Source organism: Leuciscus leuciscus (genome assembly GCF_965113295.1).
Source record: "Leuciscus leuciscus genome assembly, chromosome: 4".
Lineage (NCBI taxonomy): Eukaryota > Metazoa > Chordata > Actinopteri > Cypriniformes > Leuciscidae > Leuciscus > Leuciscus leuciscus.
In genome coordinates this window covers 45,851,603-45,877,031 of record NC_138728.1, presented here as the reverse complement: position 1 = coordinate 45,877,031, position 25,429 = coordinate 45,851,603, and the positions used below count along the sequence as shown (strand labels likewise).

At 39.2% G+C, this 25,429-nt stretch overlaps 3 protein-coding genes across 5 annotated transcripts in view; 1 reads left to right on the top strand and 2 right to left on the bottom strand.

Moving 5' to 3' along the window:
- LOC309496529 (uncharacterized protein) overlaps positions 1–25,429 on the bottom strand; it is a 259,879-nt gene that overhangs the window by 234,317 nt on the left and 133 nt on the right. The gene's annotated exons all lie outside the window — the stretch shown is intronic.
- On the top strand, positions 3,353–10,850 carry LOC309497301 (uncharacterized protein). 3 transcript variants are annotated; one of them, XM_082167521.1, is made up of 12 exons: positions 3,353–3,700; positions 3,796–3,910; positions 3,992–4,135; positions 4,277–4,336; positions 4,874–4,909; positions 5,006–5,035; positions 5,492–5,545; positions 5,662–5,715; positions 5,788–5,996; positions 6,432–6,591; positions 6,754–6,847; positions 10,688–10,850. In XM_082167521.1, exons 1-12 carry the CDS (start codon positions 3,611–3,613, stop codon positions 10,689–10,691), a joined length of 1,050 nt encoding a protein of 349 aa, XP_082023647.1. In that variant the 5' UTR covers positions 3,353–3,610; the 3' UTR covers positions 10,692–10,850. The 3 variants fall into 3 exon arrangements, with proteins under 3 accessions (XP_082023647.1, XP_082023646.1, XP_082023645.1); XM_082167520.1 differs by lacking the exon at positions 10,688–10,850 and having other exon boundaries at positions 5,009–5,035; positions 6,432–6,839; XM_082167519.1 differs by lacking the exon at positions 10,688–10,850 and having other exon boundaries at positions 6,432–6,839.
- On the bottom strand, positions 13,254–25,252 carry LOC309496551 (uncharacterized protein). The gene is made up of 3 exons (XM_082166553.1): positions 25,190–25,252; positions 23,389–23,534; positions 13,254–14,679 (listed from the first exon to the last, which is right to left on the bottom strand). The coding sequence occupies exons 2-3, from the start codon at positions 23,471–23,473 to the stop codon at positions 13,832–13,834; spliced, it is 933 nt and encodes a 310-aa protein (XP_082022679.1). The 5' UTR covers positions 23,474–23,534; positions 25,190–25,252; the 3' UTR covers positions 13,254–13,831.

The window sequence follows — 25,429 nt, the reverse complement described above, 5'->3', positions numbered from 1 at the left end:
TTAGCACATTGGAGCTATCATTTAATATAGATGGCCTGCCTATTTTTAAAAGCAGCAAAACAAATCTTTGGCCCATTCTCTGTGCCATTCACCTGCCACCCGTCTGTGTCTTCCCTGTCACACTGACACTTGGTCCCACCAAACCAACAAATTTGGATTTTACTGAAGAAGCCATAAAGGACATCCAGGAACTTTTGGACAATGGTTTGGATGGAAAAGAAATAAAAATCAGATGTGTTGTGTGTGACGCACCCGCAAGAGCCATGGTAAAAAAGATCAAACAATATTCTGGATACTATGGGTGTGATAAATGCACACAGAAGGGTACATGGGTGGATGGACGTGTGACCTACCAAGAAGTTGATAACCTCACTTTACGAAGCAACGACACATTCCGCGCTGAAATGACTAGACGTCAAGAAAATGAGGACACTCTTGTGTCCCCCTTTCTGAGCCTCCCACTAGACATGGTACAACAATTCCCGATTGATTACATGCATCAAGCTTGCCTGGGAGTAATGAAAAAACTAATAACAGTGTGGGTTAGAGGAGACAGGAAAGTGAGAATGTCTGCTGAGCAAATAAGCAATGTGACCCAAAGGCTGCTGTCACTTCGAAAGGTCATTCCAAGCTGTTTTGCCCGGAAACCTAGAAATTTGGAAGACGTTGACCGATGGAAGGCAACGGAACTGCGGCAGTTTGCTGTTTACACAGGAAAGATCGTGCTTAAAGGAATTCTGGCTGACCAGCTATATGATCACTTCATGGTCTTCAGTGTTGCCTTGGGTCTTCTGCTTTGCCCTACACTTGCAGTGGAACACAACAGCTACAGCAAAGAGCTGATGAAATACTTTGTTGGAAAAGCAGGAGAACTATATGGAGACCACTTCATTGTGTACAATGTACATTCAATGGTGCTTTTACCAGAGGAGGCAATGGCTTATGGCAGTCTTGATGATTGCAGTGCATTTCCTTTCGAAAATTATCTTGGGAAGCTGAAACGACTAGTAAGATCAGGAAAGCAGCCACTTACTCAAGTGGTGAAACGGCTAGAAGAGATGTCAAAATCCCCATTGTCTGTGGAGGCCTCTGAGCCCAAATTCAAAAGGCCTAATAATGCCTTCATACTTGATCAAGGTAAATGCTGTGAGGCCATTGAAGAGAGCGAGTCGGATGATGGTTGCCAGATGTTGCTGTGCAGGCTTTTTGAGAAAACAGAATCACTTTTCAGAGATCCATGTGACTCAAGAATACTTGGATGCTTCAAAGTGCAATCAAGGCATGCTGTCATGAAGCTCATACCAAAACGGCAACTGACAAGAAAAGCTATAATGGTGGAAAAAAGAGAAGAGACTATCTTCTTAGCAATCCTGCATGTGCACAGATAATGCCCCAGTCAATCACTCACTCACTCACTCGCTCTCTCACTCACTCACTCACTTACTCACACTCTCTATCACTGATTTACTCACTCACTCACTCACTCACTCACTCACTCACTCGCACTCTCTCTCTTTCACTCACACTCTCTCTCTCACACACACACACACACACACACACACACACACACACACACACACACACACACACACACTCACTCGCACTCTCTCTCTCTCTCTCTCTCACTCACTCACTCTCTCTCTCTCACATACACTCACTCACTCACACTCTCACTTACTCACTCACCAACACTCTCACTCACCCACTCACTCACTCACTCACTTACTCACTCACCAACACTCTCACTCACCCACTCACTCACTCACTCACTCACTCACTCACTCACTCACTCACTCACTCACCCACTCTCTCACTCACTCACTCACTCACTCACTCACTCACTCACTCACTCACTCACCCACACTCTCACTCACTAACACTCTCACACACACACTCACTCACTCGCACTCTCTCACTCACTCACCCACACTCTCACTCGCTCACTCTCTCTCTCTCTCTATCTCTCTCTCACTCACTCACTCACTCACTCACTCACTCACTCACTCACTCACTCACTCACTCACTCACCCACTCACTCTCTCACACTCTCACACTCTCACTCACCCACTCTCTCTCTCACTGACTCACTCACTCACTGACTCACTCACCAACACTCTCACTCACCAACACTCTCACTCACCCACACTCTCACTCACTCACTCTCTCTCTCTCTCTCTCTCTCACTCACTCACTCACTCACTCACTCACTCACTCACTCACTCACCCACTCACTCTCTCACACTCTCACACTCTCACTCACCCACTCTCTCTCTCACTGACTCACTCACTCACTGACTCACTCACCAACACTCTCACTCACCAACACTCTCACTCACCCACTCTCTCACCCACTCACTCACTCACTCACTCACAAATAATAATAATAATAATAATTCATTACATTTATATAGCGCTTTTCTAGGCAGGCCTACTCAAAGCGCTTTTTACATGAAAGGGGGAATCTCCTCAACCACCACCAATGTGCAGCATCCACTTGGATGATGCGACGGCAGCCATATTGCGCCAGAACGCCCACCACACACCAGCTTACTGGTGGAGAGGAGACAGTGATGAAGCCAATCAGTATATGAGGATGATTAGGCGGCCATGATGGACAGAGGCCAAGGGGCAAATTTGGCCAGGATGCCGGGGTTACACCCCTACTCTTTTTCGAAGGACATCCTGGGATTTTTAATGACCACAGAGAGTCAGGACCTCGGTTTAACGTCTCATCCGAAGGACGGTGCTCATTGACAGTATAGTGTCCCCATTACTACACTGGGGTGTTAGGACCCAGACAGACCACAGGGTGAGCGCCCCCTGCTGGCCTCACTAACACCTCTTCCAGCAGCAACCTGGTTTTCTCAGAAGGTCTTCCATCCAGGTACTAACCAGGCTCAGCCCTGCTTAGCTTCAGTGGGCAACCAGTCTTGGGCTACAGGGTGATATGGCTGCTGGCACACTCTCACTTACTCACTCTCTCACTCACTCACTCACTAACACTCTCACACACACACACACACACACACACACACACACACACACACACACACACTCACTCACTCACTCACTCACTCACTCACTCACTCACTCACTTACTCACTCACTCACTTACTCACTCATTCACACTCTCACTCACTCACTCACTCACTCACCAACACTCTCTCACCCACTCTCTCACTCACTCACTCACTCACTCACCCACACTCTCACTCACTAACACTCTCACACACACTCACTCACTCACTCACCCACACTCTCTCTCACTCACTCTCTCACTCACACACACACACACTCGCTCTCACACGCGCGCACACACACGCGCACACGCGCACACACACGCGCACACGCGCACACACACACACACACACACACACACACACACACACACACACACACACACACACACACACACACACACACACACACACACACATCCAATGCTTCAATGTTAAGATCTACTGTTAATTCACCATTTAAGGACATTCAGAGAAACAAAGGAGGTTAAACAGTGAAGGTTATTATAAGCAATAAGTTATTGGATAAATATAATACACTGTGTAAATTATCTTTATTAAACATTTCCTTTTGTGTATTTTTATCTCAACAGATGAACAAAAAAAGTTTTGCAGTTGTGGAATTTGGTGAGGATAATGCGGTTGAAGTTATTCCAACTTCATGGTTGGAGGAAACCAAAGAGGTATTGTTTTGTTTTCAATACGTTTTACATTAATTTACTGTACATTACTAAATCAGTTCAAGAATGGTAAATCTTTTTCTTTCTTTTTTTTTCAGGGAATATTCTGTTACTGGACATTTACCAATACAAGAAAACTTGTTAAAAACTGCACTCTGCCGGACAAGGCAAAGTGGAGGCGATGTCCATTAAAAAAAGTCTGGTTAAGGACAGGTAATGTAGTTTTTACAATATTTAAATGAATATACTATTATACTATCTCTAATATTTTTCAATATTTATCATATTTTCCAGACTCTTACACTAAAGGTCTTCAAAAATGCCGGCGAGTAGCGGAGACCTCAAATGTGGAAACTGAAGACTGCTCCAAAGTTGAAAAAAAGAGGGCACACAAAAAGACACAAAGATTTGTCTCTGAAATGGATTCTTCCTCAGAGGGTAACTATTCAAATCACTAAAGAATTTTTTATATATCCACTGAAAACAAAACAACAACAACAAAAAAACAGGAAGCCAACGTAATAATAAATGAGTAATGACAATTTGTGAACTCTATTTTGAAGCATGTTTCCATTTCAGATGATGGAAGAGTTTTACCAAAAAAGAAAAAAGATGTGTCAAAACCTCATCCACCAAAATGTAAGTTGTTTACACAGTGAGTGAGTTTCAAAAAGCATATAAAAATATATATTTCTGGTCAACTATGTTACCGGTCTACTATGTTACTGACTGTTTTTACATAGACACCTAGAGCTACTAAGCGTATGGGACGTTTATTTTTACGGGTATACGTTTTAGTCAACTTGTTAACAATTTGCTGTAATTATATTTGTGTAACAGTCTAGACACAGATTTGCTATATTAAGCAATATTTCAGAAAAGAGAGAAGACATGACATCTAGTCTTTCATCAATGGGCTTCTTGAGAACATATCACGTAATACAAATTATGTGTGACTATAAATTTTTTGGAGGGTATTGTCCTAATTTAACAGTAAACATCCACATTTTCCACATTTAGAGAAGTGATTGGTAAACATTTCTATAAAGTATGCATTGAGAATGATGAGAATCAAAATGATCTCACAGACCTAAGATGTACCCTCAATTACAGTATGGCCCAGATGACTATTACCCAATGTCTCCATTTATCAGCCATTCAATTTTGTATTTACAGATTCATCAATCTCCAATATTCATCCTCTGGACAAGGGTTTGTATAATATACAAGTATGCTTTTATGAGCAAACACATCTTCCCAAATGAATGAATGAATGAATCTCTCTCTCTCTCTCTCTCGTCAAAAAAGAAGATATTTCCAGTTATCTTTCTCAACAATGTAAGTATATATATTTTTTTATTTTCATGTTTAATTATAACCTGTGACTCATTCATTAATGCTGAATCTATATGGCCTGGTTTCACAGCCTAAGCCAGGATTAGGTTCATAGTTCATAGGTCACTTAAGAAAAAACAAGATGATCAGTCAGTGCACGTTTCTTTCAGTTGAAATAGCTCAGATTTAAAATTTAATCTAGGACTAGACATAAGCCTTGTCTATGAAACTGGGGGTTAATGTGGCTTTTGATTTCCACTTTCCTGCAGAGTTTAGCTTCAACCTTGATTAAACTAAACTTCCTTCAATTATAAATAAATTTCAATAATTAAATGATTAAATTAATCAACATTGATTAGCTTAATCAGGTCTGCTAGATTAAGGTTGGATCTAAACTTTGAAGAGTGGCCCTTGAAAACCCGTTTTGAAAATGCATATTCTTTTTATGTGTTTATACAGCAGAGGAATCGCTGCAGGAGTCCCACCTGCAAAGCATGTCACGGCCCCTTGAAGGTATGTTTCTAAATTTCTATTCTAAAATTCAGAATACTATATATTGAAATTCAGAATATTATATTTATTGTGACTATTAATAATTATAGATGGCAAAATTTTGTTTTATGCCACAGTTGCTTCAAAGCTTCTTGTAGAAGAGCCCCAGTGTTCTGACTCTGGGACAAAGAGTAAGTCCAATTTTGTTTTTCAACACTACAGTAATACTGCACATTTTTTAACACTGCGATATTGCTTCACAGGCTATCGCACAAAAGTCTTACAAAGACTTCAAGAAATTGTTGAAAACCAGCAGGACATCCTGGCCATGCAGAGGCAGCTACTGGCTGCAGTAGCCGAAACAGTGACGGAGGAGGATGGGGAATTCCTGGAAAAGGGGCCATGCCAAACTGTTGAGGAGCTGCAGACTCTTGACCAGGAATTAGAAAGCAAGGAAAAAAGGGCAAAGATGGTAATACTTATGCAAGACACTCAAATCTATTACCAGATTTTTTTCCAAATGAGAATAGCTCGATTTACAACCTGGTACAAATAGTAGTGACCTTGATGCAACAAATGGATGTCAAAACAAATTATAACAAAATATAATGTGATTCAACTCAAAGCAGGTAGCACGCAAACCTTAATGCAGGATACTATTATTACTATAAAGTTGTTTTTTTTCTTGGCCATAACAAACTCAGAACTCATGCTATACTGTTCTACCCACAGAAAAATCATCTGTGTCCTGCACATTCTTGGTTTTCCAGCTGCTTCTGCATATCTGATTTTTGGCTAATTGAGTCATTATGATTACTGGCTAACTGAGTAAATGAAAAAATGAATGAAATTTCTTTCTCTTTTCTTTCTTTCTTTCTTTCTTCCTTTCTTTCTTTCTTTCTTTCAGACGAATTATCTTCGGTCCCTTGGAGGAGTGAACGCGGGTGCAACCTTGCGCAAAATAATGCGCAGGGTTGCAACCAATGAAGTGTTGGGTGCCTACAGCCTGAAAGGCAAAAAAGGCAAACTGCCCTTCCTGAAGCTCAACATTTGCAGTGTAATCATAGGCAAGTTATCAGTGGTTTTCTCTAATTATAGCCAATTTTTTTTTTTTTTCAATTCAAAAAATGTTGCGCTTTGGAAAATTGTTCTTGTCCCAATGTACATTTTCGAATAATACCATATCTCAAATGGCTACAATGTTTACATACTTTTATTCCTACATCTAGGGGCAATGCAGAAGGTCTACAAGACTAAGGCCACTGACATCGAAGACCTGATATCTATGGTCCTGAAATTTGCCCCACACAGGCATTTAAAATGGTATGTAATTGTGTTAGTTTTGTTTTAGTTTTCAATGATTCAATGTACCTCATACAAAATAAAGTTTTGATATTAGTTTTAATAAAATCTAAACTTTTAACTTTAGAAAGTATAATTACTAGATGAGTGTAAAAAGTAGTGTATAATCCTCATAGTATATTAAGTAGTAGTAGTTATATTCCTATGTATATATCCTAGTTTATTATCTTCAATGGACGTCACTTATGCAGTAATCTGCAATTAAATTAATGCAGGGCAAATTAATTAATATCTTAAGTTATATCATGAGTTATTGTGAGAGGACGCTGGCGCACTGTGGCTGCCGCTTCTCCATCAGTGCGTTAAATTGTTTATGTGCCGCTGCTGGTTTTATATCGGCTGATTTCTGCTAATATGCAGCTTTGCTGGATTTTATTTGTTTTTATACTGGCATCATTTGAGGTCTACGGCAAGATTCACTACCTCTCGTACTCCACTATGATAAAATACTGTGCCACGGAACTTTTACAGCTTCGTCATTTTCAGCCCCTTGTTACTGGTGGTTTGGAAATACAACTGCGATCGCTACAACTTTTCCGACGGCCAAAGTACGTTCATCGTGGCTCCCGCCGGAACCTGCATTCAAGCGGAGCAGATATAAACACAATTTGGTCTCAGAGGCGTCTGGATCGTCGCCATTTATCTTCGCGTCATGTCTGCTCTGCGAATTTCTCTTACCTCCAGAAGTCTACTCCATCAAGCTGTGGTGTTCGTCTTGACACAATCAGGTTTGCACATCTGAACACTCGCTCTATTAACAACAAAGCGGCTTCACTTTGTGACTTTGTTTTGGATAAAAAACTTGACTTCTTCTGCCTCTGTGAAACATGGCATCAGCCTAATGACTATCTCAATTTAAATATGTGTACTCTGCCTGGCTACACCTATCTTGACCGGCCGCGCTCCACTGGCCGCGGTGGCGGTCTTGCTGTCATTTATAGATCTGATGTTGCAGTAACTGAGGTTTCATTGCCTTGCTTTTCATCATTTGAATGCTTGGCTTTCAAGCTGACTGGTCTCTCATCAGTTCTTGTGTTGAATATCTACCGCCCTCCCAAACTTAACTCTGCATTTTTCTCTGAATTTACTGAGTGTCTGACACTTGCCAGTGCACTCAGTCCAGGTATTCTTTTAACTGGTGATCTCAATTTTCATGTTGACAATCTGACTTGCAATAATGCTGTGTGCCTCACGGATGCACTTGAATGTTTTAACTTCACTCAGCATGTTGACTTTCCGACACACAAACACGGACATATATTAGATCTGGTCTGCACTTCAGGAGTATTTATTGAACAACTTGAGTGTACTGATGTATGTATAAGTGATCACAAGCTCATCACGTTCAATCTGACTCCTCCTTCTTTGCAGACTGTGAAAGAACGTGTTATCTGTTTTAGGAAAATCAGTGATATTGATCTTGATCTCCTTAGTCATACTATGGGCGATTTACCAGTTGCAGCCTCTACTGATCAGTATAATGCTGCACTTACATCCATTCTGGATGAGTTTGCTCCTCTGAAAAAACGTGTTGTGTCTTTTAAGAGATCATCACCCTGGTACACATCGGAGTTGCGCAAATTGAAGGCATTAGGCAGGCAGTTGGAGCGGAAATACAAAAAATCTGGTCTAACAGTTCATAGATTAATGTTTAATCAGCATCAGATTGAGTATCAAAATGCTCTCAAAGCTGCAAAAGGGGCATATTATTCTACTATTATTAGTAGCAACATTTCTAATCCCCGTGTTCTGTTTAGAACAGTCAATAATTTAATCAAACCTCCGAGTGATTTTAACTGTTCCACCATTGAGCAGTGTAATGCATTTCTCAATTATTTTGCAACTAAAATTGAGAATATCCATAACGTTATTGCTTGTGAGGTTGCTTCTGAGGTTGTGGAATTGCATCCTCCTGATCTCTCTGGTCTTGTTTTTTCAAGTTTCAGTGCTGTTGACTCTGATTTTATTTCGAAACTTGTCTTGTCTATGAACTCTACTACTTGCATACTTGATCCACTCCCTACGACTGTTTTAAAAAATTGTCTGCCTGTCATTTTACCCCACATCACTACCATTGTAAATGCCTCACTCATTACAGGAAATGTCTCTTCTGCTCTAAAAATGGCTGCAGTTACGCCAGTTCTTAAAAAAGCTGGTAGCGATATCACTGACATGTCAAATTATCGACCCATTTCCAATCTACCTTTCCTGGCAAAAGTGCTTGAGCGTGTGGTTGTTGGCCAACTCCATACTCATCTCCGTACGAATAGCCTATTAGAAAGATTTCAATCGGGGTTCAGATCTGGACACAGTACAGAGACGGCTCTGGTCAGGGTTCTGAATGACCTCCTTATTATAGCTGACTCTGGGGCATGTGGCATTTTGGTCATGTTAGACCTTACTGCTGCATTCGATACCATATGTCATAGTATACTATTGGACAGATTGCATAAGTGGACCGGGCTGTCTGGAACGGTGTTAAACTGGTTTGAATCTTACCTCTCAGGTCGTTCACAATTTGTCTACCTGGGTTCAAAGAGGTCTCAGACTGTTTCTCTGTGTCAGGGTGTCCCTCAGGGGTCAATCTTGGGTCCTATTTTATTTAGTGTTTATATGTTGCCTCTTGGGCAGATCATTCAGAAATATGGCCTGAGCTATCACTGCTATGCAGACGACACCCAGATTTATATCAGCTCTCAGCCTGATCTTAATTCTTCCTCTTCAAAACTGTCTGACTGCTTAATGGAAATTAAAGGGTGGATGAAACTCAACTTTCTGAAACTAAATTGCTCCAAAACTGAAGTCTTGTTAATTGGCACTCCTTTGAATGTCAGTAAAAGTAAGGATTTTAGTATTTCAGTAGACAACACCAAATTGTCCCCTTCTGGTCAGGTTCGTAACTTGGGCGTTATTTTTGATGCCCAGCTAACTTTTAATTCTCATTTTAAAAACATAACGAAGGTTGCTTTTTTCCATCTGAGAAACATTGCGCGCATTAGACCGTTTCTCTCTAGGCCTGATGCAGAGAGGCTTGTCCATGCCTTCATCACGTCAAGGCTTGATTATTGTAACTCTCTCTTTGCGGGTTTACCAGCAAACTCTATTAAGAGGTTGCAATATATACAGAACTCTGCCGCACGTGTTTTGACTCACACATCATCTCGCCATCACATTACACCTGTGCTCCAGCAACTGCATTGGCTTCCAGTTCAGTCACGTATTGATTTTAAAGTTCTGATTTTAACTTATAAAGCAGTACATGGGCTGGCTCCAGATTACATCTGTGATTTGGTTACTCCGTCCATTCCTGCTCGCTCTCTCCGCTCTGCTGGCTCTCTCTCTCTGTGTCAGCCTCGTTGTAAATTAAAAACTATGGGGGGAAGGGCCTTTTCCTGTAATGCGCCAAAGTTATGGAATACATTACCTGCGTCTATCAGGGACGCTGATTCTGTGGATTGTTTTAAGAGACTTCTTAAGACACATCTTTTTAGTCAAGCTTTTAATTTATAAATTGTGTATTTATGATACTGATTTTTTACTGCAATGTTTGCTTGATTGTTTGATTATTTTGTTATGTATGCTGTAGCGCTTTGAGTATGTGAAAGGCGCATTATAAATAAAATTTATTATTATTATTATTATTATTAAGGCTTGCATGGTGACTTCAGTAGTTTCATAGAAGTATCTTTTTTTTTTTTTTTTTTTTTAAGTTAAAACTAGGGCAAGTTAAAAGCATTATATAATGTTTTCTATTATAATATAATATAATATAACTTGTCCCCCCTTGTTTTTGTTTTGCAGCTGATGGGGAAGTGAAGATGGAGAAGTTTCAAGTTTTTTGTTCACCGCACATTTTCACAGTTTTTTGTTCACTGCACACATTTTCAGTTTTAGGTTTTACACCTTTCCATACCTATAAATTGTTTGTTGTTTAAAATAAAATGTTAATTTCCCATTTCAGAGATTGAGATAATTTCTTTAAATGCAAGTCATTTTATATGTATATTCATGGTTCATAAGATTCTTATGTACAAAAAGAAAAATATTATTTTTTGTACTATAATAAACTATGTATAAGTAGTGGCTTGTTGACTAATTATTAATGTACCGACAAATGTTCTGGGAACCTTCAGAGAACTTTATTCTTATGTTTTGTGAACAATAAACTATGCAGAGTATGACTTAATTGTTTACTGATTATTAATGTACAGACATCATAATGTATAGGTTAGGAGAACGTTCTGGGAACCTTCAGAGAACTTTATTCTAGTGAACATAAACTATGTAGAAGTATTGGTTTGTTGACTGATTATTTATGTATAGACATCAGTAGAGGTTAGGGGAACGTTCTGAGAACCTACCCGGAACGTTCTGGGAACCTACCGGGAACGTTCTGGGAACCTTGTTGTAAAATTCCTGAAATGTGCTTAGGTTAGGGGAACGTTCTGGGAACCTACCGGGAACGTTCTGGGAACCTTCTCGTAAAATTCCTGAAATGTGCTTAGGTTAAGGGAACATTCTGGGAACATTTTGGGAACGTTCCCCTAACCTAAAGGGAACGTTCTATTTACGTAAAGAAAACTTTCCTGGCTAACCAATAGGGAACGTTCTTGGGAACGTTCCCAGAACGTTCTGGGAACCAAAAACTAACGTTCCCAGAACGTTCCCAGAACGTAAAATTGTTTGCTGGGTTGCTGGTAAATTTACATTTCCCCTATTACTTCTTGTCCAACTAAACACACCCGAATCACTCAAGCACAGGGGTCTCCAACCTTTTTTCATTTGAGAGCTACTTTTTAAAAACGAAAGTGGCCGAGAGCTGTAACACAATACTTAAATCTCTAAAATAATGTCTCATAACTCTCATATTAGCAACTATCCAAACTGTTTTAGACCTAAAAGAGTCTTTGTAGGCCTATATATGTCTTAAATGTCAGAGAAAAGAACAGAATCAGAGATAAAAATAAATGTTTTATATAAAATTGTACTTTGCATAGTATACTGTAAAAACACAATTATAATTATAGCCATTTTAGTTGATCATAGTTGATCATAACTAGAGATGAAATGGCATGAAAATTTCATTGCATGATTATAGTGACCAAAATGAGCACGGTTATCACAGAATACTGTTTAAAAAGTATTAATACTACACAATGAAATCAATTCACCAAGTTTTATGTCGAAAACCAGCAATTATAATTAGCATCAATATGCACTTTCTGTTTACATAAACATTAAAATAATAACATAAAAAATGATGGCCAGATTTTAAAGGAGTGTCTTGCAACATGTTATCTACTAAAATGTAGCCTACAAGTTTAAATAAAGTTTTGACAAAAAAGGTTTTATAAAAAGATAAACCTCACATATTTCGACCTATAAATCATTTTTATAAAAAGAATGAGTCAAAAAAAGATAAATTACTGACATTTACAATGCACATTAGCTTATCTTTTATTATTAATAGTAAAATTCGGTCCGATTTTCCCGTGGCGTCTGTCGTTGCTATGCAACCATGCACTACGCTCACCACAACGACAAAGACGTTTTTTAGCAAGTAGCTAATGGATTTCCACCACCGAAAAACGCTTGCTGTAGCTGATTGGTTGGTTCTTTTCACATGACCTGCGGTGCGCTTGCAGCATTCTGAAAAGTTGAGATCTTTTCATCTCGGCTCGCTGCGCCAGGAAAAAATTTGTGCGTCGCTTCAATTATGAGCGCGCTTGTCGCGAGCCTACATTTGAAATAACGAACTTGAGCGTGCAAAAGACGCGATATGTGAACGGTCCCTTGGCGAGCTACCTCCAATCAGGCCACGAGCTACTGGTAGCTCGCGAGCGACGTGTTGGAGACCCCTGCTCTAGCAGCTCTGTTATGCAAATCAGTTACCATCACAATCTCCAGCCAAACAAAATCATGTTTGCCTTTTCCAAGCGTCTCCTGTTTGTGCTTCAAAAATGATAAATCTTTGCAAACATTTAAGACTTTCCCCTCCTATTTATGATTTTTAAGACTTCCTCCCTGTTTCACAGACAAGGCTTAAGCCTATCCCAGACTAAAATGCATGTTAAAGCTGTATTAACTGAAAGCAACTAGCTTTCAAAGTTCACACCAAGAAAGTCCGCTAGTTCACTTTCACACTGCCTGTTTAGCAAGTGAACTAAAAGTTGTAAACAAAACCACACGTGTGCTAAAGTCATCCATTCATTGGACAGAAATTCTCAACCAGGGAAAAGCATGTAGTACAAAAACAGGCTAATCATGGAGATCTTACGTAGTGCAATTTTTTTTTTTTTTTACTGATTTGGTGTTATCAGCTACTAACGCAATATGAAGAAACTTATGAGCATCATATGATACAATGTCATTGTAAAAAAGTATGTATTTATGGGAAGGAGGCGGTGGGAACCAGGGAACATTTATGAAAGTAAAAACGGCAGCCCTTTACAGACGACTGCCGCACACACATAAACAAAACAACATAAAAGTCCAGGCCTGGTCTTCTCTCGTCCTTCACTGTCGTCACTCTCTTCCTTTTATGCTTTCGTGGCTCCTCCGTGAGAGATAAGAGGCCGATTCAGCCTCGCACTGTTCTCTCACGGCCCTCGGCCTCGTCCTGCTTGCATAAGTCATCTATGCTATGTTGTAATTAGGATTTTGCAAAGACGAAGATGTGCTGCAAGATGGTTCCGGCGGAGAGAACATGCTCTCATGTTTGGAACCAGACCAAGACCACCTCTTCAGCTGGGTCTCGGTACGGTTGTTTGGTCTGCACCAGAGTGCGATTGCTTTTACTAGCTTTTCAAGGACCCACGGGTACCCTATTTCCTCCAGAGTGAATGCACAGATGATTTTTGAAATCGCTCCACTCAGAACACTGCAATTTCTTGAACAAGTCTGCAAATGACTTTTCAGATATATTTGATGCTGAATCTCTTCACACTAAAGATAGTTGAAACGCTTCCCTCCAGTGTGAACTTTCATGTGGGTATAACAGGTTCCTTTATGTGTAAAACTCTTTCCACACAGTTTGCAGCTGAAAGGCTTCTCTCCAGTGTGACTTCTCATGTGAGTCTTAAGACTTTCTTTTCGATTGAAACTCTTTCCACACTGTTGGCAGCTGTAAGGCTTCTCTCCAGTGTGAACTCTCACATGGACTGTAAGGTTTGTGTTGTTTGCGCAACTCATTCCACAGAGATGGCACATGTAAGACTTTTCTCCGGAGTGAGTTTTTACGTGCCTCTTAAGCTGTTTCTTGTCTGTGAAACTCCTTCCACACTGACGGCATACACAACAGCTATCTTTTACATGAATCCTCATGTGGTTATTAAGGCTCTCTTTACGTGTAAAACATTTTCCACACTTATCACATGTGAAAGGTTTCTCTCCAGTGTGAACTCTCATGTGAGTCTTAAGGTTTCCTTTTCGATTCAAGGTTTTTCCACACAGTTTGCAGGTGTAAGGACTCTCTCCAGTGTGAACTTTCATGTGGGTATAAAGGGTTCCTTGATGTGTGAAACTCTTTCCACACTGTTGACATGTGTATGGCTTCTCTCCAGTGTGAATTCTCATGTGACATTTAAGATTTCCTTTTTGAGTGAAACTCCTTCCACATTGTTGGCAGGTGAAATAACTTATATTTGCTGTCTTTTGAGCTCTTTTTGGTGAAGTCTTTTCAGTCTGTGAGCAACTAAATGATTTTTCTCCAGTTGTGAAATAATGTTTCTCAAACTGATCTTTCTCTTCTGTTTCTTTCGGATCTTGAATCTCCTCTTTTAGCATCATCAGATCTAAGGCAAAAAAAGACAAATACATGTTAACCCCAGTTTAATGGCACAAAGCAACAGGCATCAAAACATCTAGACATTCAAAGCATCAAACCTATCAAATAGCTGTAAAAATTGATAACAGCCTCAAGCACTACAGTGCCATTGTCACATGGTCGGCAGATGCATGTAAGTGGGTAAATTGGGAGATATGTCCCTGAACCACAATAGCCACATCCACGTGATTTTGAAAGTTGTCCGGCTTGAGGAGGACAATATACGTACCAAGTTTGGTGACTTCAGGTCAGGGATGAGCAACTCCTGGAGGGCCACTGCCCAGCAGAGTCTAGATCAGGTGTGTCCAATCCTGCTCCTGGAGGGCCACTGCCTAGCAAAGTTCAGTTACAACCCCAATTAAACACACCTGAACCAGCTAATCAAGGTCTTGCTAGGCAAACTAGAAACTTCCAGAGACGTGTGTTGAGGCAAGATGGAGCTAAACTCTGCAGAGTTTGGACACCCCTGGTCTAAATCGATCCCTTATCAAACACAATTGAACAATCTAACTCCGGGTCAAAGTTCTGCCCTAGAGAGCCGCTGTCCTGAAGAGTTAAGCTCCAACCCTAACCAAACACACCTAACTCAGCTAATCAAGGTCTTACTAGGCGTACTAGAAACTTCCAGGCAGGTGTGTTGAGGCAAGAGCTAAACTCTGCAGAGTTTGGACACCCCTGGTCTAGATCAATCCCTAATCAAACACACCTGAACAATCTAACCAAAGTCTTCATGATTTCTTGAACACACAGGTAGGTGTGTTTCATTAGGGATGGAATTAAACTTAGCAGGACAGTGACCCTCCAGGTCTGAAGTTACCGCCCCTGCTCTACGTCCATGTCTTAGCTGTTTCCTACAACCAATGGCAGACAACTCTGATGTGTGTGCAGAATTTCATGAAATTTTAAACATGCTAAGAGCATCAAAACACCCAAATATACAAAGCCTTAAACAGTTATTGTTGTTCTGAGTTAATAATTGTCAGTGTGAAAGTTGTTTGTGTCGATGAGAACAATACATGTACGAATACAAATCCGTACAGCTATGTGTGATATATGCAGCAATGGCACGACTCTAACATATTTTAAAGCATGTTAAGGGCTCCAAAAGCTTTAGACGAACAATAGAACCATTGGCCCTGTGGACATATCTAGTTCAGAAGAAGTAGGGCACTCTGACACTCTTGGAAAATGTGTTGTAGACATGGCCCGATTTCTGGTCATGATTTTTTTTCCCAGTATATGATATAATTATCATAATTAATTGTTTTTCAGGGGTTGGGCTTGGCCCCTTCGTTCTAGTAAAAAGGAACTCTTAATGCTTAAAGGTACAATATGTAAGAATTTTGCATTAAAAATCCCATAATCTCAAGGCCAGTGTTATATATTTTGTTAAGTTGATTACTTACAATATCCCAAATGTTTCCAACTATTTTTAAATCGTGAGAAAATTGCGATTTTAACCAAGGAAACGGGGCGTTAGAGCAGGGGGGAGCTGGGAGTTGCCAGTCAATTGCGTCATATCCGCGTTACCCTCGGTTTCCGCTCGTACTGCGTGGAGTCCTGGACAAAGGCGGAAGTTGTAGTTGTAGCGTCTATCAAGCAACAAACGTTAGCTTGTTTCTTGCAGTCGTTATGGAACACAATTATTCTTTACCGATTGCAGCTGGTTCTGTCGACAAAGCATGCTTAATTTTATATTTTCCAAATGTAGCATTCGGTAATAGTTATGTTTATGTAAGGGAAGTATTATTGCTTTAGATTTGTGTTTAGTTTATTGACATATTTTATCACGTCTGGTGTTTATGGCCATGTAAATAAATATAGCATGTGTTATAAGATTAATCAGTATTTTGGCAAATGATGTGGGTATGTTCGAATGTACTTTTACAACAATTGTTTAGAACACGTAAAACTGCGCCGCGTTATCACAACAATGAATTCGACATACAGTAACATCTATGATAACCAATTTAGTATTAAACCTTACTTTTCTTGTGGTTAATTCATTTTAATGAAATAAAAGTGTGATGAGGTTCAAGAGTCAGGAAGGAAGAAGACGGGTCGGCGTGACTGGGACTCGTACTTTATTAAAATAAAGCAAAACAAACAAAAGTCGCGCACAACGCGCATTCACCGTGGCAACCGCGAAGGCACAAAACAGTTCAAAAATGAGAGCTCGGATCCACCGGTTTTCTTTCTCTGCGTCCAATTTTCTCTTCAGTCTCTCTCTCGTTCCAGCGCGTGGCTTATAAGCGGTCTCTCCACGCGGATCACAGCAATAAGACACAGGTGTTCGTCATTTGCACTTGACCTACTTGTGTCCCGCTCGTCTCTTCTCTGTCCCATTACAGACCGTGCTGAACCACGCCCCCCTCGCCACAAAAAGCATGTCATTATAAAAATAGAACTTAGCCTCATCCATGAACATGATTTTTCGATTCCCGTCTGACTGATTTACATCTTAGACTGTAAAAAATAGATTTACATCCACGGTGGAGTTTAAAACGACAGTTCCCATCATTCCACGCTCCACATCGTCATCAAGCTACGCCGTTGTTGTTGTTTGGAATGTAGCGCCCTCTAGCGGCAAAAAAAATCTTGCATATTGTACCTTTAAGCATACTAAGGCATTTTGGACAATTTCATGCTCTCAACTTTGTGGGGACAGTTTGGGGATGACCCCTTCCTGTTCCAAAATGACTGCGCACCAGTGCACAAAGCAAGATCCATAAAGACATGGATGAGCGAGTTTGGTGTGGACGACCTTGACTGGCCTGCACAGAGTCCTGACCTCAACCTAACAGAACACCTTTGGGATGAATTAGAGCGGAGACAGTGAGCCAGGCCTTCTCGTCCAACATCAGTGCCTGACCTCACAAATGTACTTCTAGAAGAATGGTCAAAAATTCCCATAAACACACTCCTAAACCTTGTGGAAAGCCTTCCCAGAAGAGTTGAAGCTGTTATAGCAGCAAAGGATGGGCCAACTCCATATAAAGGAATAGGATGTCATTTAAGTTCATGTGCATGTAAAGGCAGACGTCCCAAAACTTTTGGCAATATAGTGTATATTAGGCTACGTACTGTATATGAAGTAGCCTATAGCAGTATAGTAGTTATTAAATGAGATGGTTCACTGTTTAGTTGGGAGCATTTCCTCCTTAAGAAAAACTGATTCATACCTGAAATATTTTCAAAATGGAATCAAATTGTGTAATACAGCATACTGTGAAACCATGATATATAGACTGTAATTGCACGGTGAAAATCACAAACTTCACAGACTTTACTGAATGAGCGCCAGCACAGAATCGCAGGAACAGATGGATTTCAAAAGAATGGGAGCACAATGATTCTGACAAAATAATACAGTTTAGGTCATAGATTTTCATACAACTTGCAGAATCTTCAAAATATTGAAGGGCATATAGAAGACGGATCATAATTATATTCAGTGGTGGACGAAGTACACATACCATGTACTTGAGTTAAAGTAAAGATACTCAAGGTGAAATATTACTCAAGTAAAAGTAGAAGTGCTGCCTTTAAACATTCACTTGAGTAAAAGTACAAAAGTATTTGCCTTCAAATGTACTTAAGTATCCAAGTACTATGATTTTTTTTATTGCTATAATGTCCTATTATAATTTTTGTCACAAGACTCTTGCTTAACTCAGTCTACGTGAAGACTCTGTCACTCTTGGCACATCAATCTATTAATAAAATGATATATATATATTTGAATTGAATACATTTTTTGTGTGTTTAATTTTGGACGGAAGGGGACTGATCCCATATAAGGTATAATACATTTACAGTATTTACTGTACATATTTTTCACAAGCGTCTATGGTCATAATTATAAACATCCTAATGTTATGATACATTCACATAAACCTGCACAATGCCATTGAATATATATATACACGCTACATTATGGGAGCAGCCAATTTCCCTACAAAATTAAACACCAAAACGTATTAATGCAGTGTTTCTGCTACTCCTCAGAAAAAAAAATGCTATTATATGCAAGTAATTTTAGTGTCAAGGTAATAAGCAATGTTCATTATGCGTCAGTATTTACCGATAATTGCTGCAATAATAGCTGCTGCTCTCTGCCCCGCTTAAAATTATTGGCAACACAAATTGTTTGGAACTATTGAGAGCTACACGAATCACGTGACCGCGCGGCGGCGAGATCACAGTTGGCTTGTTCGACTTGAAACGGCACACTGCACAGACCAATCGGTGAATGACATTAAAATACCGCAAGAGCGATTAGAGAGTAGACGGCTCTGTATGCTTTTAAATCGCTCTCGCGATTTCGCTCTATACTTTGAGTTTGATGTCATAAACTGATCGGTCTGTGCAGCGCCGGTTCAAGTCGAACAAGCCGTGTGTGTCGCAACCTCTTATATACTGTCCATGGTCGCAACTCTCATATTTAACGGCTCTGGTTCGCGCTTGGTAGATACCACCAAGGCAAGTTCAAAACAAAGCGCGCACGTTGTAGGCTACTGTGATAGGTGGCTCGTTTGACCAGTTAAGTTTTTATCCACTCATAAATAAAAAGGAACGACTGATTTTGAAAATGTAGTAGAGTAAAAAGTAAGATATTTGACTTTGAAATGTAGTGGAGTTAAAGTAAAAGTCTTCACAAATTTAAATACTTCAGTAAAGTACAGATACGCAAAAAAGCTACTTAAGTACAGTAACGAATTACATTTACTTCGTTACTGTCCACCACTGATTATATTTAGTTTTTCTTATTTAGTACTAAATAAGCTAGTTCACATAACAGATGTTGACAAAGTCTAAAAGACAAAATAATAGTTGAATTTACACAATGACCCTGTTCGGACGTTACCTGGATGATCCACAACTGTTTACGTTTTGTGATAGTTGTCCATTAGGGCTGAAATGATTAGTTGTCATTATCGACAATGTCAACAATAAAATAAAAAAGAGAAATATTTTTGATTCTAAATAGTCTTTTGATCTCATATGAATCAGTCGTCTCTTCCTCTTCACTAGTAGTTACAGCCTCAAATAAACAAACATGAATGAACATCAGAAGGTATGTTGAAATGTACAGTACAACTTACTGAAATGAATCACATCCCATGCAATCGCTCAGTGTTTTAACTGCGGAAAGAAGTCAATAAAACAGCTTGTTAAACAATATTAAATAAACACTACGGTGTTCACTCGGGAGCAACAACTGTGCTGATAATCAGTCTCTTCTTTCTTACTCATCCCAGACTCTCTTAGTTTATATGTAGCTCATGAAAAGATGCATCTTTTCAGCCAAATATACACAATCTCATTCGTCAACTCGAGCAGGACGAGGCTGAGGGCCGTGGGAGAACAGCGCGAGGCCGGTGGCGTGATTTCTAATGATTTCACACACCTGTGAGACGCACCGGTCTCGTATCTCTCACGGAGGAGCGGAAGCATAAAAGGAGGAGCGACGACAGTGGAGAACGAGAGAGGCCAGGCCTGGATTTTATTTGATGTGACAACAGTCGTCCGTGAGGGGCTGTTGTCTTTTACTTTCAGTTTGTATTTGTTTATTTTGTCATTAAAGTTTTTGAATGTTCGCCGGTTCCCGCCTCCTCCTTCCCACAACATCTAACTTCGTTACAGGGACAAAAGCACACAAATCACTGGCAAAAGTGCTCAAGTTGGGTGCTTGACAAAGGACATAATACAAAACAGAAAAAAAGTCGGCACACCAAGGCTACAAAAATGCTAAATTTAATAATGGACTCTCACACAGGTGATGATTCGAACACGCAGGCTCTTCCTCAGAAATTAAACATTTTAACCAACAAGTCTTTATACTTACACAGGTGGTTAATCAATGATCACATGACACATTACATTATCCAAAGAAAAAAAATCATAATCCCATGGAACAAAAGACAAATGAAAAATACAAGATATTAAATGTGAAAGTAACAAGATTAATAATAATAACCTGCATGAACCAAAATCCTCATTTAATCCCTGATACAGTGATACAGTATCTAAAGTACAAATCCAAAAGGTTTCACGTTTCAAAAGTAAATTATTAAAGGATAATTCCGGTATTTAACACTTTGAGTCTATTTTGTAGTTTGTTTTGGATGAACAAGAGTGGTGGACAATGAAATTTTGACAATGGTCCCTGTCTTTTTGACTATTTTAGAATTGCATGCACAAACATGTCCTTAAATCAACCCTTAACGTTCACAGGTGTCAAACTCAGTTCCAACCCTGACGCCGGTTTCACACTGCATGCATTAGCAGAGCGTAAGCAGAGCAGGAGCAGTGCGTATGGTGAGCAGGAGCAGGACATGCGCGTTTTGCTTTCACACTGGCAGCGTTTGTAAAACGCGCGGCTGAACCGCTGGTTTTGTACAGAGTAGGCTACTCTATAATGGATAAGTTGGCATTGCTTTATTTAGTTTTCAAATACATTTAAGAGAAAATACTTGTCAAGAAGCTTATTTTATTAATAATTTCATTTATATAACTTTTGGTTCATCTTTGTTTTTATTGTTCGGGCAAAAAGTTTGTTTTTCGACATTTGTTTTCTTTTTAAATTGTTTTTGGTCATTTGATTGACTGTTTAAAACACAATAGATATCATCAATGCGCTTTTTGGGTAAAACTGCGGTGTATTTTGGCCATGATCAATGCATTGTCACTTTAATTCAGCGTAAGCGGCGCAGCAAAAATAGACTGGGCGCCGAAACGATCGCTGCACTTGCTGCTCCTGCTCTGCTCCTGCGTGCGGTGTGAATGCACTCATTGAATAACATGGACGCCGAAAAAAATACGCGCTGCTCACGCGCCGCTGACGCTTGCGGTGTGAAACCGGCGTGAGTTTTGTTCCAACCCTGCTTCAACACACACACACCTGCAGTTTTCAAATAAGTCTGAAGGACTTGATCAGCTGATCAGGTGTGTTTAATTAGGGTTGAAGCTAAACTCTCCAGGGCTGTGGCCCTCCAGGAACTGAGTTTGACACCCCTGATTTAGTTCATCAGTATGTCTAACTAAATATTCCAGTTAACTATTCTAGCAGAAGATATATTTTTTATTATTATCAATTATATTTAGAATAAATTTATCTTGTAAAAAATATAAATATATTATATTAAATATAAATTAAACCCTGAAATAGTCTTTTCAACGTTCTTTCTTCAGATCATTGTACTATGAACACTGATGTCTATGGTAGCGATCAAAAGAGTAGGCCCAAATCCTTTTGAAAGTAGCTAAAGATTGTATCAGTTGCATCTTTACACCAGTAGGTGGCGACAAGTGACTGTTAAAAACTTAAAGGGATACTTCACCGTTTTTTCATATTAAACTATGTTATTCCCTTAACTAAGACGAGTTGATACATACCTCTATCGTCTCAGTGCGTGCACTAAATCCCTCTGTCTTGCGGCGAAACTTTGTTAGCCCAGTTCATTTAATATGGGCCAAGCAGAGAAGATACCAAACACCTCCACGTTTTCCCTATTTAAATACAGTTACTCGCGAAGTGTAACTCGACCTAGGACGGTGACACAAAACAAAACGTTGCGCTTTTCTAAGTGTGTAAAATGGATAACTATTTTGTATGGCGGAATACCATAGCAAGTGCTTGTAAGCACTTCGACTTGGCGCAGTAATATCTTCACTAGAGGGAGCGGGGGCCGGTGAGAGGATTTTTCACGAGTGAAGATATTACTACGCCAAGTCGAAGTGCTTACAAGCACTTGCTATGGTATTCCGCCATACAAAATAGTTATCCATTTTACACGCTTAGAAAAGCGCAACGTTTTGTTTTGTGTCACCGTCCTAGGTCGAGTTACACTTCGCGAGTAACTGTATTTAAATAGGGAAAACGTGGAGGTGTTTGGTATCTTCTCTGCTTGGCCCATATTAAATGAACTGGGCTAACAAAGTTTCGCCGCAAGACAGAGGGATTTAGTGCACGCACTGAGACGATAGAGGTATGTATCAACTCGTCTTAGTTAAGGGAATAACATAGTTTAATATGAAAAAACGGTGAAGTATCCCTTTAATTATTCAGTCAAGAGATTTGGTTAAAAAAAACACGCTCATTCATACAGTAATAAACAAGTGAAGTCTTTGAGTGAATCATTCATTCAAACCTATTTTAAAAATTAATTCATTAAAATGATTTTTTTTTTTAAATAGACTGCAGCAATTATCGTTTGTCAGAACCTTTAGTAATTTTCATTTTTTTTATTTAGTTATTATATACATATTCTGGGAAATTGCATGTCACATTATGGTATTTTTCTTGAAAATAAAGCATTTTTCACACTGAATTTCACGATGTTCTGAATATTATTAGCTTCCATGTGTATCACACAAAATATAAAAACAGCATTCATTGCATTTCCCTCTAAAAGCAGTATTTATGCTCGACTCTTCCACTGCCCACACAAACGTGTTTCAATCTTATTCGCTTTTAAAAGCTGTAATTGATCAGATTGAATTTTGAGTCGTTTGTACATTAAAAATAATCTCACTGTAGCAAATCCTTCATGTTTGAATCGAATTTTATTTGATGTTTTAAGAAATGTAGGCACTATATGCAATTAAAACAGAGTTACAGCACTAGTGTCTCAGTTTCAGCTGTGAAGTCCACAGTCCATCCAGACAAACCAACCTGTTTGTTCCTCAGTATCTTCATGTTTCACACTGAATGTTTCTTCAATCTTCACGTCTTCACTCTCCTCTTTAATAAACGCCATCTTTATAATAGTGTCACGTGGATCTCAGTCGCTTCACCAGGAGTTTTTCTGTGTGTTTGTCCTGTTTAAGAAGAGAATAATTAACAGAGAGAAAAACACTCAAAACGACATCTCTGAGTGCGTCTCAATCAAACCTTCCCTCGTTAACTTCCCTCAGTCTCGTTCACTCAGAAGTGAAGTATGTCAGCCCTTATTATTATTTTGGTAATCGATTAGCCTAATTATTTTGACGATTAATCTGATATTTTTGTGGTAACAAAAGTAGACCAAAGCCTTTAAAATTACTTAAAATACAATTATAATAACAATGAAGAGCGTATTAAACGTGCAGGGCATAGATTTATTTAACTGAAACAGCCTTTGTGAATTCACAATAGCACTATGCTAGTATGGGTTTTAATACATCGTGCAGTCTTATAAAACGGTGGAATTTTTTATATTAAATTAAATGTTCTACCGGTCACTCGACACGGGTAAATTGCAATCGAGGATTTTTTAAATCAAGTACTCGGATTTAATCGAGGAATCGTGACAGCCCTGTTTATTATTTATAGTTTTTCCCCCCTATGAATTTGTTTATGCACCATTATAGGCATGCTAGGGCTGTATAAAAATATATAATCAAATATTATATATGAAGTGTGGCATGTCAGACACTTCATGCACTTAACGGTTGCAGATTTAAGTATGAAGAGGGAGGAGAAACGCGATCAGACTCTGATTATTGGCTGTATGTGGCAATAGACAACGGTATTGTGTATTGACGATGGTCAGAGGCCATATTTGGCTTGCTTTCCCATTATTGTTATTATCTGGCTAATATTATTATCAAATTAATATTAAGGCCTACAATTAATTTCATAACGACGTCGACATCACCACATAATCGCCACCGACTCCAATGAAAATGTTTTAAAAACGGACTACAAAACTACATCCCGCATCAAAATATCCCGAATGCAAATTGTAAAGAGATGCTTGTTATAGAGGAGACGCATTATTCTTATGGTTGAGCCAAGGCGAAAACAACCATTACCCATCAGCATTTTGTTCTGTTTCCATAACACTTTAAATGACACTAAAAACAGCACTATAACAAATCATTATTAATAATACGACTTAATAAGTACATAACAATAGTCTTTTATAGGCCAGCACAATAATCAGTCATGAAAATCAGCTTTCAAAAAACCACAAAAGCAGCTTTAGCTTTATTCCAAACACTGAGTAAAAAAAAAAACTTGCTTATTCTATTTTCCCACTATCATTATAATGTATGGGCAAAGAGAAATAGAGAAATATTAAGGCAATAAATGAAGACTGTTGATAAACCGCTATAAACTTATGTTGAGTTAGATCCAGCTATCGTGTCTGAGAGGATTAATGCAGGAACAGAAATCAAAAGTTTTTAATTTCACTTTCTGTAATGATCTCTGCTTTCAAAATGATGGACAGCACTCTCATTTCCCGCGATAGTAAATCAATAATTATATAAATGAGTAATTGAACAGGTAATTGCATAGGTAAGTTAGGCTGAATAAATTATCATTTATTCTGTTACTGTTACTCGTGGATGCTGATGCACTTTACTCATAACGTGTCAGATGGAGGATTCCAATTATCTATTCAAATCGTTTTACAGTTCATGTAAAAACTATAACATTATCAGGACGGTTTGCATAGATTTAAACACTTTAAACGATTAAAAACACGAACCTTTCTTCAGCCGAATAACAACAGTGCAGGAGCGCGGCGCATCCTTGTGACGTCACATCGCCACTTCAAAATAAAAGTTCCGTTCACGCGCTATAATCACAAAAGCGCACAGAAACTTCTTCTTCTTGTTGTTTAATGGCGATTAACCTGTTAAGCTGCACCAGTGCCTCGGCGCACTGAAGCATTTTTTTTATTTATTTAGTTCAAAGTTACTATCAGATTAAATGTTTTACCTTGACA